Here is a 13650-nt window from a genome sequence, read left to right on the forward strand (position 1 = left end):
CAAATTTACAAACTAAACTTTTCTCTTTGCTTTGTTTTCTACCCACAGGTACATCTGGCAGCCTGATATTTTGAACAGCAGGACTTTGCAGTTAAATCCCAAACAAGACTCTAAAGGCAAGAGAAGTATAGTGCACACACAAGAGTTCTCCTCATAGTTTTCACTTGAGACAAGAAAGTCCAGAGAGAAACAGAAATGAAACCAGATAAGATCTTTACCAGATGAAGTGTAATAGATGAAAGAAGGCTTATTCCTTCTTTGTATTCTGCCCATAGAATTGCTCAGAACAGGAAGCGCAAAGGGAGCTCAACAGTGAGTGACTTTTTTGTTTTGTTTTGTTTTGCTTACTAGCTCATCATACTCCATCCCCATATGGTTTGATGGCTTACATTTTGTGTTTTGTTTTATTTTTTGTTTTATTTTTTGTTTTGCTTTGTTTATTTAATCAAGCCTGTATTCAGCCCGAGCTGAAATATCTTGCTCTTTTTGAACCTGGTGTAATCAAAAATAATAACACTAAAGTTCAGTGGGAAGATTAGGAAAGAAAGAATCATTTAGCCAGACTTTGATTCACTGGGCAGGCATTTCCCCGGACAAAATCAAGAGGATACTAACCACAAGCATCTGTGAAATAACAATTTCTCCAAATTTGTTCTTTAAAGAGCTGTCAGCTCTAATCAAGTAACATTGAGCTTTGATATTCTGCTGTTGACTCTCTTGGACTCAATTCTACTCAGCATTATTTGTTCTAAAACATCCATTCTTCATTAATATTCTACCCAACCTTATACATGCTTTGGGCAAAGGCAGAGAAAAAGGATAAAGATGTGACTTTCTGGGCTTCTAACTAAATGCTCCAGTAGCTGCAATAATGTGGCTGAGCAGACACTTTCAGATGAACGTTGATTTCAACCACAAAGCCTCAGTACCGGTGTAAAGTATGAAACGTCCATTTAACTTTTAGACCTAGCAGACCTGTGAACAGGAAAGTGCACAGTTCAGCAGGTTATCAACTAGCCTGTGAAATTATACCCATCATGTGGACAAAGCGCTAATTCTTCTAGAAAATTATCAGGTCACCAACCTACTACCCTGATGAGATAAACCTCAGAATTAGAACAGATATTTTGTGTTCACATTTCATTAGTATTTGAGACCCTCTTTCTCTAAACACTTCCCATAGGATTGCACATGCCAAATTTCTACCATAGTTTGAGCTATTAAAGACCTGAGAATGCTCATTCTACACAGCTCTGTCTTATGACTACCAAGAATGCTAAAGACAAGAGTCTTTCCCCTAGATTATTAAATGACTTTTGAAAACAACAAAAAATAAACATTCCAATGCTGAAATCTAGCATTATCACCCACGATGAAGAACTGTTAGAATAAATAACCAGCCACAGCTTTGTCCCTGAGGTGTTTTGTAAAACCCCAAGACTATTTAGATGAATTACAACAAAACAGTATTAATCATCAACACAATGTAAAACAGTCCATGGATCTTACTGAAGAGTTTGGATACTTTGTGTTGCTAGTAAGGAAAGGAGAAAACAGTCCGTGCAAAAGTAGAATTACAAAAAAGTTCAACAGAGAGTCAAAGGGTGAATTTGGATTATGTACTGTAGATTCCTGGCTCAGGCGGCACGCAATAAAAACAGGTGTGAACCAGAACATGAATTCACAGGCACACTTCGCAGCCATTCGAAAGCAAAACAGACAACTGATATCACCTACCCTCTCCATGGAGCTCCTATGTGTTAAAGGTGCGTTCTTACATGTAAAATATTAGGTATAAGCATGCAGTTTGAGGGATGTACTTGCATGAGGCATAACTCAGTGTAGCAATAAGTACCTTGGTGCCTTTGCAATGAGTTCACATCTGAGTATGAAAAAGTGACAGAACAAAAAGAAACTTTTTAATAAAAATAACAACTTTTACTGCCCCTGTCTACAAGGGGACATAGGATAGAGCCATTGTCCATCTCTGGGATATTGCTCAGAAAAGGAATGCAAGAAATGCAAGCACTACACTGCTACAGACATAACTTGAGCTAGGGAGTTAGGGATCCCTCAGCTTGGCCTTTATATTCACTGTAGTTTTATGCATTTATCCAAAGGCTGTAATACAAAATACATAACCCATCCTTCAAGTAAGAACTAGACTCTAAAACTCTATCTCTTCCTTACTACCCAGGAAAAAAAAATATTGTAAGGAAAGCAAATAAGTGGTTTGGACAAGTTGCTCCAACAGTCTGGACAAGCTATTGCCACCAAAATGTGTTTTAAAGCAATCAAATAGAAGACTGGGAACATACAGGAGAAAGAACTTGGACCTACAGCATGTGAGATTCTGTTCTGTGAGGCAAAGACACAAGGAAGGATTTAAATTCATTATAATCTGGCCAATTTTGTGGCACACTTATCAGTCAGAAAGAAAAACATAATCCTGGAATCAGATCTCTCAAGGTTTAGCCTTGAAGGTCGGGTGGGTTTACGAAGAAATGTAATTATCTGAACAGCTTGTTTAAGAACACCGAAAGAAAACAAAGCTTTTGGTTATAGGCATGGCCAGCACCACATTATCTGTTTAGCAGGATCCTGAAATTTAGAAGGAAATTTCATATCTTTACATGCTTTTAAGTCTCTTTTTTTTTTCATCCCGCTCCATAGAGACACATGCTGGTTAACACTCCTCCCTCCTCAAAATAACAATCACCCCAACCAAGGTGTCCACGCAGGTATGAATAGATTGGAATATGCTAGATTTCATGTGCTGACATAAGAGGCATTGCCTTCCACCTCTAATATCACGTTAGCCACATCAAACCAGGGGAACGCAGTTCGTTCTTGTTCTATCAGCTAAATTCTGGGAGCACCCCTTGGACTGCTCAACACAGAAAATCACTGCGACCTGAGCTGAGAGTTCTGAACTGCAGCTAAATGCTTAAAAAGGGCCAGTGAGAAATGAGGTGTTATGCACAAACAATAAATTATTTTGCTTATATATACAGCATTTTCTTAATTTGCACATGACTATATTCTCTTAGGTTTTGAAAAAATGGGGAGTTCCTAGGAGAGCTGTCAGAACACCAGTCTTACAGCGTGAGCCTTAAAGAGTGCAACATATTCAATTTAACAGAACAAAAGTTGAAAGATGCCTTGACTACTATATCTAAATTTTTAGCAGTCAGAGGGGTGCTAAAACTGTGATAGTCTAAAGATATGGAAGATGCAACGTTTGCAGATCAAGGCAATACCTTCATTAGGCCAGATGGCACAGCCAGAAAAGCTGCACAAGTTTCTGCGTGCGTAGGTTTTTCAACAGGTGACCGCAAACAATCATTTCTTTTCATAGACACTTGTTTAGAAAATATATCTGAAAAAGGAGACTTTTCAGTCTTACTGACAAAGGCATAGCAAAAGGAAGACTGGCAGCTGAAATGAGACAAATTCAACCTTTCTACAACATTGCAATTTCCTAGCACTAAGGGTAATTAAATATTGGAACGGCTTACCAGGGGAGCCGGTGGACTCGCCATTGCTTGGAGCTTTAGGACGAGATTAGATATCATTGTAAAAGAGATGCTTTAATCCAGCTTCTGGAAGTTCTCAACATGCCCATAACACTTGCAGCTCTGCATTAAGACAATGACTATAATCAAATCTCATACTTTAGGGTTTCAGCTGATCAACTGCAAGGGTTATAAAGAATTTCTTTTTCCTCTCACATAAAAAAACCAGACAGATACTTTGGTGTGGTTTATATCCTGATCTGTCTCTGAAGTAGCAGAGATTGCCCACGTCTACAGAAAGCACAGGGCGAGCTGAGGTGGTGGCCAGTGCCGACAGGGGAGGCAATTTTTCTTAACCAGAAGTTCACCAAGCAGTCACATCCTAAAATGAGCTCACGTGGAATTTGAAGCATCTGGATGCAAACCACCTCTGACGTGGGAACTGTGTCATTAGGTCAGTGCAGAACCAGATTCGCTCTGTGGTGCCCAGCTGAGGGCCTGGCATTAGCACCTCCTCAGCATTGCGCTACCACAGCTCCGTGACTTTTGGAAGGGAGTCATTTCACACTCTGCTGCTGCAGAGCACTGGCAAAGGGTCGAATGAAAAACTATTGGATCACCGTACCCTTAGAGGTCTCGTTAATGAACCTTGCTGGATTGGCTCAAAGGGAGAGCTTTTCCCCCAAGGTGAGATAAATAGAAATCTCAATTGAGCTTGTTTTCTGTTTGTTCACTGTGAGATCCAAATCACCTGCTAATACTTTAAGGTCATCTGGGCATATCTCATCTAATTAACTAATTGCTATTGAAGAAGCATAAGTAACACCTTGATCTTTTCTGTCTCCAGAAAATTAACATGCTTTAGCCTAACTAGAATTATCGTGTTTACACACCAGTATCAGGATGGATTTAGCATTCTGTGTTCTCCAGTAGAACTAGATACTTGTGCTTAATGTAGCTGTAATTATAGAATATGCACTATTGTAACAGAGTACCATCATGATTTAATTATTAAATGCAATTAAAGCTGAAGGTAAGAAAGGACATTCTGATGCTTTTACAGTTTGTATGAAAAGAGTGTGTCTGAACTCTGTCAAATAAAGCATAAAATAAGAAATGGTTTCTCTAGTGATTTCTGTGAGCTGCACAGTGGCATGTCCATACTGTGAGTCTCCAAATATTTATTTAAGTCAAGTCTACATTTCCAGGCTTTTATTCTTCTCAGCTATCTATACTAGTCTCCTGCAATCCCTTTGGCAGTGAGTTAGATTCAAAGATATTTCTGTCTGCGTTAAATAATAGTCCATTTGATGGTGTTGTGCACAGCTACACCTGGAATGAAATGCAGGCTTATAATTCATCTGTCCTGCAATTCAAGACATTTTCCATGCAGAATAAGCGTGATTTCTCTTTTCCGTAATTCTGAAGCATACATATTAATAGAAAGCTCTGTTGTTAGTATTGGTCATTATCATTATGTCAAGGTTGTTGTATTTCAAAGTAAGAATGGGACGTGATGTGATAGCACTATCCAGTAACAGAACATGTTAATGCAAAAAACAAAAAAATGCAGATTCAATTTATAAAAATCAGAAATAAAAGAAAGATACACTGATATTACCAGTCTCAAAGTCTGTCTTAGTGATACATGCATGTATTTGACAGCAACGGTGAAGATCATATGTGCAAGATAGTTCTATCAAGCAGTATATTATTCGATGAGTAATTTTCAACAGATTAAACTAGACTACTCAGAATCAGAGTCTCCTCATCTGTGATGAAAATAGCAACATCTGCACTTATGGCCTTCTAACTTCTCAAACAAGCATCACATGGTCTCCTGCTGTACTTTGTGTACAAACAGCTCTGACAGGCTGTGCCCAGATCTGCTCCTCACCGCACACAAATTTGATGTCAAGAACTTCTAATCTTTTTTTTTGATCATTTGTTTTACTGTGATTCTTAGAGCACATCTACTGCCCGCAAGGCAGGAATGCTTGGAAAACCTCAAATAAATCTACTGTCCCATGATGTTTAAAGAATACTCAAGCAAAAAATGAAGGAGGAATATTATATAATGCAATAGAAACATTAGAAGCCAATTACATAATAAAGACTAACTTTGTTCTACTGATAAATATACTCACAATTTTTGACTAAATCTCTTTGGGATACAACACTATGCCTTAGTTTTCACAACCCATTCATTTGAAGAATGATTCAAGAGAATTTTGAGTACAGGAAGCATCTGCACAGTTGCAGCAGAGATTTACCTTATCTCACAGAGTGCTCATTTATATTCCTCCTGTGCCAAAATTTTCTCCCAAGAAACACAGAATTTCATGTGATCACCGAGCATAAAATTCTCTGCTGTTGTATTTCTGCTAAAAAATTCCCAACTCAAAATATTTGAATTGTTAAGTAATTATAGTTGTTAGATTCTAAGATTTTTAATTAATTTCCACACAGTGTAAAAAACAGATATATACAGTAGAATTCAGAAAATTAACATAATAGTGTTCTCATCCTTTCTTGATTTGCCACTGAAAATGATGGCTTTATGTTCAAAACCTCTTTCCTCTACATTTCTAGTAAGAGAACCAGAAACTCAATCTTATGTTTCTTGAATCTTAGCTTTTCATGTATGCTACTAGGTGGGTATTTTCTCACTTACAGAACGACATGCAGGTTTAAATTAACTTTAAATATTTTCATTAGAATTTTGGATTATTGCTTCTCCCCCCTTCACTTGCTTAATATTAAAGATACTATTGTTAACATTTAAAGCAAATTTTCAATTCTATTCTTTAACGTTTAAACTAGTGCATGTAATATCTACCTCTTCTTCATTGATCTGAAATTTAAAGGAAACGTGACAGTACAATTTTGACATGTAATGAACTGCTGTCAGAAGCACACCAATGAACTCTTATCCCCCCTCCCCACCAAGAAAATTCAATATGAAACAAACAAATGAACATAATCTAATCTAACTGTCCACTTTACCTGGAAATGCATGCCCTGTTAGAGAATCCAAATCTGAAATTAAAACAGTGAAAAAATGATCTTTAACACTGATTTAATAGTATAAGAAACCAAAATAAACAAACCTGGCACTAAATTTCACATTATCACAAAAATCTAATTTTAATCATATATATAGGAAAGCAAAAAATAGAACACATAGCAGGATATTATGGAGTATTTTCTCTCCATAGTTTTGTTAAGATGTAAAATAAGACCTAAAAATGAAAGTCTTGAACACTATGAGAAGCTAATTTACTTTACTGTTTAAGACACGCATACCACAATGAAATAGGAATTTTACAGTATTTTTAATAACCTTCTGCTTTCAAAAGCTTCTGTCTGCCTAAGCATTCATTTTGAGTTTGCACTTAAGAGCAATAATTAGAAATCTTCCAAATGCTTTTTAGATTATTCCATTTTGAAAAGATTTTCTTTCTTGATCATAACAAATAAGAGATGGAATTTTTATCTTAACGTTCACTCTGTGGTTTTTTTTGGTTTTTGGTTTTTTTTTCCCCAAAAACTTAGCTGTTTTTAAAAAGAGAGGAGAGCTGAAGCATTAAGTATCCTGCTGACATCAGAAAGCATGAATTTAACATATTTCTGGTCAACTCCCATCCGCAGAGAGAGTAGAAATGTGCACTGGTGGCACCAGAATGACCCCTCCTCAACTTGCACTGGGACAAGAATTCAGAATTTCATCTTTGAATTGCTTTGCCTCACCTTTGGAAATTCCACGTTTTTAACAGAGACATATTTAGTAACTCAGAGATTCCCTTGTAAATCTGTACCCAGAATGAAAGGGGTAGGTAGCTCTGATAAAGCATGGCCACAATATCAGCTAGGATTGCTATCGTGTTCCCAAGGTGTAAGGTTAATTCTTAGACATACGTGTCCACAAAAATCCTTTGTAGGTAGTGTTCTTTCATGGAACAGAGTGATGTGAGCACATCTAGAAAACCAGCCTCGTTGCTAGGAGCAGTCCACCGATTCCCAGTTGGCTCAGCGAGCCTGTGCAACCCTCAGACTGTCCTCCTCACCTTCTCACCAGTGGGATGGCAGTGGCTTGGTTCTCTTGGAAAAGCACAACACGCAGATTGTGGCTAACCAGTTTGTCCTAATATGTGTGCACATGAGGTCCCTTGGCATTTATAGGAACTGAATGCATTTATTAGCAGTGCCTGGATAAAGGTAGTTGGGACAACTAGGTACTTGATTACAAAATTCTAGTACCATATTTAAACTGCTTCATCTTAAAAGAAGATATTGTCTCCTGATTGCAGTCATCAACAGATACAAGATTCTAGGTTAATGGTTTAGGCTACAGATATCCTGAACTTTTTGTAATATAGCAGTTGATTCTAAAAGATATTGGTGAAATATTTACCAGTGATCTCTCGGATATACTATTTCTCCTACTGGAAGACAGCAGAAAAGTGGACTTGGCTTTAATAACTGTTTACATGAGATGAATTTCCAGAGAACCGAGAACATGTTTAATGTTGCAAGTGAACAGGTGAGAAAAACAATCCCAAACGTGATAAACATACTAGAGAGAATCACTTTCTGAAATCCAAGATAGTGAACACAATGCATGACCTAATGCTTCCAGCACGTGGGGGTCTCAAGCTTTATCATATCAAACCTTATCATAAACTACAGCAGACAGAAAAACCAATATCAGCATTTTTCCTTACAGTGCCTGAGAGATAAAAGAATGTTGTTGCCCTTTAAGATCCCATAAAAACCCCACCAAAACTAGACTGTGCATAAAGGGAGTATCTAGGTCTGCAGTGACTGCTCTCTGAAAGCAGAGACTGGATGCAGCAACTGTGCAAATCTGGATCATCCTCCAAAAATGTGTAATACTTGAAGTGCCCTAACTGTTGTCACTATGCATCTGCACATCCTGCCACAGCAATAATACGTTTGAAAACGTATTCTATGTAATTTTATTGATGCAAGTTCTCTGATAGAAAACCTTAGAATCCACACAAAAAAACAGGAGACATGGGGAAAAAAAGGCTGCTTCCCATAGCAGTGAAACAAACCACCCAGTTAGAAATGGGATTTAAAAGAAAAAAAAAATCAACTATCAAAACCACAAAAAAGGGACTCGTTTCTGCAAAATGCACGTCCATACTGTGACTTGCAGCAAAAATCACTGTAAAAATGCTACTCTGAAAATAATGCAGATGACTTAATGCAAATTAATTAAGCACTTGCCCCACCATAAAGCAGCACTACTTTGTATCACTCTGAATTAAGCTAATGGTGTAAATTGTGGATGTGTTTATTTTCCTACAAGTCGACCTATACTAACTGAAAACAAGGTAGTTTGTCACTCGAGCACGTGTCCTGTGTGAACTGTTAAATAAAATCAGACCTCTTTTGCTAGCTGAAACCAGAAGAGTTTATGGTATATTGAACCCACAAATCATAATACACATGCCCCAATTCCATCATTATGTTTCACAATGAATGATAGGAGCTGACACTGCATAGGCAGGCAAGGTAAAGTTTCACATATAAAGATAAATACAGTGGGCAGCATTTCCCTGCTAGACTTCAATACATGCAATTACCACAGTTATAATAGAACGAAACCTTTGCTGTGGCTGAAACAACTGGGTTATTCAGTCTCTGCCATAAGAATCTTCCACTCTTCTATGTACTCCAAGGGCAGGAGAAAAAACAGTGTTTCTTGTTATTGTTCAGAAGACTTCACAGTTTCTTGGCCTGATCTTCAATTAAGTAAGCCTGGTCAAGTGAAATCTAATTTCCTTCCATTCCACTTATTTAATGAATTGCCCTGATTTAATACCATTTACCTTTATTTTCTTTTTTTACTTTACTTTCTAAGCAAAGATCAGGAATATGAGATGAAAGTGAAGTACATAGAAATGAAGCACATTTCCATCCCCTTTTTAAGGCAAAATAGCTCGGATGTCCATGGTAGCAATTAGCAATGAGTTATCTCCATGCAACGCATACCTGATTCATCCTATAAGTCATTGATTTAAGTCGAAAAAACCAGTGATTTGATGATAAAGCTGCCTTTCTTTTATATTGCATAACATTATTTTCAAAAAGGGAAAGAGGATGTACTTCTCAGGAGGCAGTATCTTTGGTAAGCCACTTCATTTCATTAGCTCAGTGCAAAACAGACCTTGGAGATAGTACAAGCTTTTCATGCCAATAAGCTAATTGTTTCTTCCTAGCGCTGATTAGCAACGATGGAGTCCTGTCTATATTTTGCCTCCAGGGCCCTGTTCCTCCTGTTTCAAAAAGAGTGGACGTTGTACAATCCAGTACGCAACCTCTGATGTCCAGTCTCACTGTTCTCCTAGAGCTGTGCTTACAGAAGAATATCAAAGCATGGTGTAGATGTCACCAACACACATTGGCAGAGTACTGGTGCCAAATGAATGGAAGGGATGATTTTTACAGTGTGTAGGAAAATATATTTAAGGTGCAGAGCACATTTAAGTCATTTAACATCAAAGGCTCCCTATGGCATAGTCAGCGATATGATGAAATGCCAAACCATCTCTGGGAGCTGATACCTGCTCTGAAAGGTTAGGAGAAGCTAAATGAATGCCAAATCATGCTCTTTTGAAAACACAAGATTTCTTCCTGCGTCTAAGTGTTTAATAGATATTGCCAGTAGGAAATTATTGTCTCTGCTTTGCTAAACTTCCACAGTTATAGTCAATTTTATTTCACTAAAAGCCTGTAACTGAGCAGCAGATGCCAAAAGGCATTTGGGGACGGGCACAACACCTGGACCATGAACTCTGCAAAGTTCATGTCTTCTTTAAAAAAGAAGAGAGGAGTGAGGTCCAGCCCATCATGAAATTAGGAATTTGAAGGGAGAGAAATAAAAAGGCTGGTCACAAAGAAGAAAGTGAAGAGGGTTGAAGATGTAAGAGGGCTTGCATAAACCAAAAGTTATGCTTGTAGCTTTGACAGCCAGTGAGGACTATTGACATCGAACTCCTATGACTGGATTTCAATTGTGAGTCTGGCTGCACTCGGAGCTGGGGTTTAATTAATTTGGTATTACCAAAAACTAAGCCAGAGGCTAGACTAGAAGGGGTAGGCAGTTCTTTGCATTAGCCTCTAGAGGGGCAAATTTTCCTTCAGCTTCCGAAATGATGAGAATTAGTCACTACAAAGCAGGTTTTGCAGTAGAGGCAACTCTTACACAGTCCTGTTGCCTAGAGTTGGGTCAGCACTATTTATCATTACCCTGCCACTGTGCCCCTAACCTACTGTTGTCAGGCTCTTTCTTATTTTCATTGATATACTATTGCATTCATTTGCCAGCAATTCTGTTAACAGCACAATTATCATTTTAATGGGAATGTAAGCCTTTTCTGTGAGAATTTTGCCTATGAGAAGAAAAAAAGAGTTAGCATAAAGGTTGCACTCAGGAATTCATAATACTATAATCAGCATCTTACAAACCCTCTTCTCAGTTGCACTGGTTGTTGGAACTTGTTTTTATTATTGGAGATAAAAAATAAAAAAAGAAAAGGTGGAGCAGCCAGTTTTGAAGACTTAAACTTATGGCATTACAAACAGTATTCATTTCTCTGTTTCAACTTGATATCATCGATCTGTCGATAAAAATTGTGTTCTATCGGGATATTTCAATATCAGGGTTTCATTTTGCCAGTGTTCTTTTCAGTGATGTCATTAAGAGTAGGATTAAAATTTACATTTCTTCAGTAGAGGTGTCTACATGTAGAGCAAGGTGTCTGAGCTTCCATTAGCTCTGATATAGAAGTAGTAGAAATTGAGTCAATTAATTACATCGAAAAGGAGAAATTATACTTGGTCAGATGAAGAGTTAGAACAGCTCTATCCATTGGCAAGATCTCTAATGACTATAGTGGGAGCTTAAACAGCTACTGGCATAACATATAGTGAAGGTATTTGGAGTTGAATTTCACCATGAGAGCATCTTCAAGGAAAGTAATCTACGTATCTGGATGTGGATCCAAGACAGTCACAAGAATAGCATGGGAAAGATTTACACATGAAATATTAGCTGTTTTGCAATTAGTAAATCTGATAGCCTCAGATCTCTGAAATGGTTAATTAAAATAATTCCTAGATAAAAATAAACTTTGTCCTGTCAGTCTCCAGTGCAAAACCCTGTTGGCCATTTTGTCTCCTCTCTTAAAACCATAGGATATACAGGATAAAGTTTTCAGTCTTATAGTTTTCATTCCAATTTGATGCTATTCCAGCAAGAACTTAGACAATGGGCACAAACTGAAAAACAGGAGGGTTCATCTGAATACAAGGAAACCCTTTTTTTTTTTTAAATGAGAGTGACTAAACACTGGAACAGGCTGCCCAGGGAGATTGTGGAGTTTTCTTCTCTGCAGATTTTCAAAAGACCCATTTGGACACCATACTGGAACACCCTGCTCTGTGTAGCCCTGCTGGAGCAGGGTCAGTGGACCAGATGACCTCCATTAGGCCCTTTCAAGCTCACTCATTCTGTGATTCGACAAGAGAATACCAATTGTTGAAACAAACCTGCATGGGGTTGCAATGCTGATAGGCCAGGAGGAAGAAATTAATTTTTCCTGATGAGGGGATTGATTGAATTGAGGGAGACGGATCACAAAAAAAAAAAAGAAAAAAAGATTAAGGGAGCCTTTATTAACAGAATTTATTATAGAACCATAGGATCATAGAATAGTTTGGGTTGGAAGGGACCTTAAAGATCATCTAGTTCCAAGCCTTCTGACATGGGCAGGGACACCTCCCACTGGATCAGGCTGCCCAAGCCCCATCCAACCTGGCCTTGAACACCTCCAGGGATGGGGCAGCCACAGATTCCCTGGGCAACCGGGGCCAGGGCCTCACCACTCTCATGGTGAAGAAATTCCTCCTTATGTCTAGTCTAAATCTGCCCCTCTCCAGTTTATAACCACTGTGCCTCATCCTATCACTCCAGGCGTTTGCAAACAGCCCCTCTCCAGCTGTCCTGGAGCCCCTTCAGGTACTGGAAAGTTGTTCTAAGGTCTCCTTGAAGCCTTCTCTTCTCCTAACTGAACAACCTCAACTCTCTCAGCCTGTCGTCATATGGGAGGTGCTCCAGCCCTCTCATCATCCTTGTAGCCTCTTCTGGACCCGTTCCAACAGCTCCATCTTCTTATTATGCTGAGGATTCCAGAACTGGACACAATCCTCCAGATGAGGTCTCCTAAGAGAAGAAGAGAGGAGCAGAATCCCCTCCCTTGCCCTGCTGGCCACGCTGCTTTTGATGCAGCCCAAGACACGGTTGGCCTTCTGGGCTGCGAATACACATTGCTGGCTCATGTTGAGCTTCTCATCAATCAGCACCCTCAAGTCCTTCTCTGCAGGGCTGCTTTCAATCACACTATCCCCCACCCTGTATTGAAATTGCGGATTGCCCCAACCCAGGTGTAGGACCTTGCACTTGGACTTGTTGAGCCCCATGAAGTTCACACAGGCCCACTTCTCCAGCTTGTCCAGGTCCCTCTGGATGGCATCGGTTATTATTAATAACAGGAAACCATTCACACTGCCCATGATTGTCTTTTCTCACAGAGTTCACTCTTACACTTGCACACTCACCCACAGTTACTGACTAGCACATGGCTGGGAAGCCAATCCCAGCGGTTCATGAGGAGGCACAGGGTCATAACAGCTCACAGCATCTCTTAAGTGGGTGTTCAGAAAGTCCCTTAAAATGTTCTCGATTTCATCAGGTGGATATGTGCCTAATTATATATACACGCAGATGTATGGCTGCATGCAGGAGTAGCACCTTCTGAATGTGGTCCAAATTTTGGTGCCCCGTGTTTATCAGTTCTGGCACAGCCAGCCAGACGGCCAGTCTCAGGAGCTTATCGCTGTCTGGGAGACTGCTACATGTGCCTTCCTGCAGCCTGCTGTATAATCATAACTTTCTCCATACATACACCTAGATACCTTATCGAAATCACTTGCACAATCTCACACAGAAGGCACATTAATACAACGCAGGCTTTCCCCTGCTATACAATACACCTTAGCAGAAGAAAGTAGTGGGAGACCTAAAATCCTGTTATTCCAGATGCAA

At 39.0% G+C, this 13650-nt stretch overlaps 1 protein-coding gene across 19 annotated transcripts in view; it reads right to left on the reverse strand.

Annotated features, from left to right (window-relative positions):
* The window catches only part of DLGAP2 (DLG associated protein 2), a 478034-nt gene that overhangs the window by 161564 nt on the left and 302820 nt on the right, over nucleotides 1-13650 (reverse strand). For 7 of the 19 annotated variants that reach the window (XM_069851568.1, XM_069851565.1, XM_069851566.1 and 4 more), the window contains one exon: nucleotides 6522-6554. The exons of 6 other annotated variants lie outside the window; for them this stretch is intronic. In XM_069851568.1, the coding sequence (XP_069707669.1) occupies nucleotides 6522-6554 (33 nt within the window). Of the gene's footprint in view, nucleotides 1-3518; nucleotides 3639-6521; nucleotides 6555-13650 lie in introns of all 19 variants that reach the window. 6 more of the 19 variants (XM_069851575.1, XM_069851576.1, XM_069851573.1 and 3 more) reach the window with 2 other exon arrangements.

The sequence above is a fragment of the Phaenicophaeus curvirostris genome, chromosome 2, assembly GCF_032191515.1.
Source record: "Phaenicophaeus curvirostris isolate KB17595 chromosome 2, BPBGC_Pcur_1.0, whole genome shotgun sequence".
NCBI classification, from domain to species: domain Eukaryota; kingdom Metazoa; phylum Chordata; class Aves; order Cuculiformes; family Cuculidae; genus Phaenicophaeus; species Phaenicophaeus curvirostris.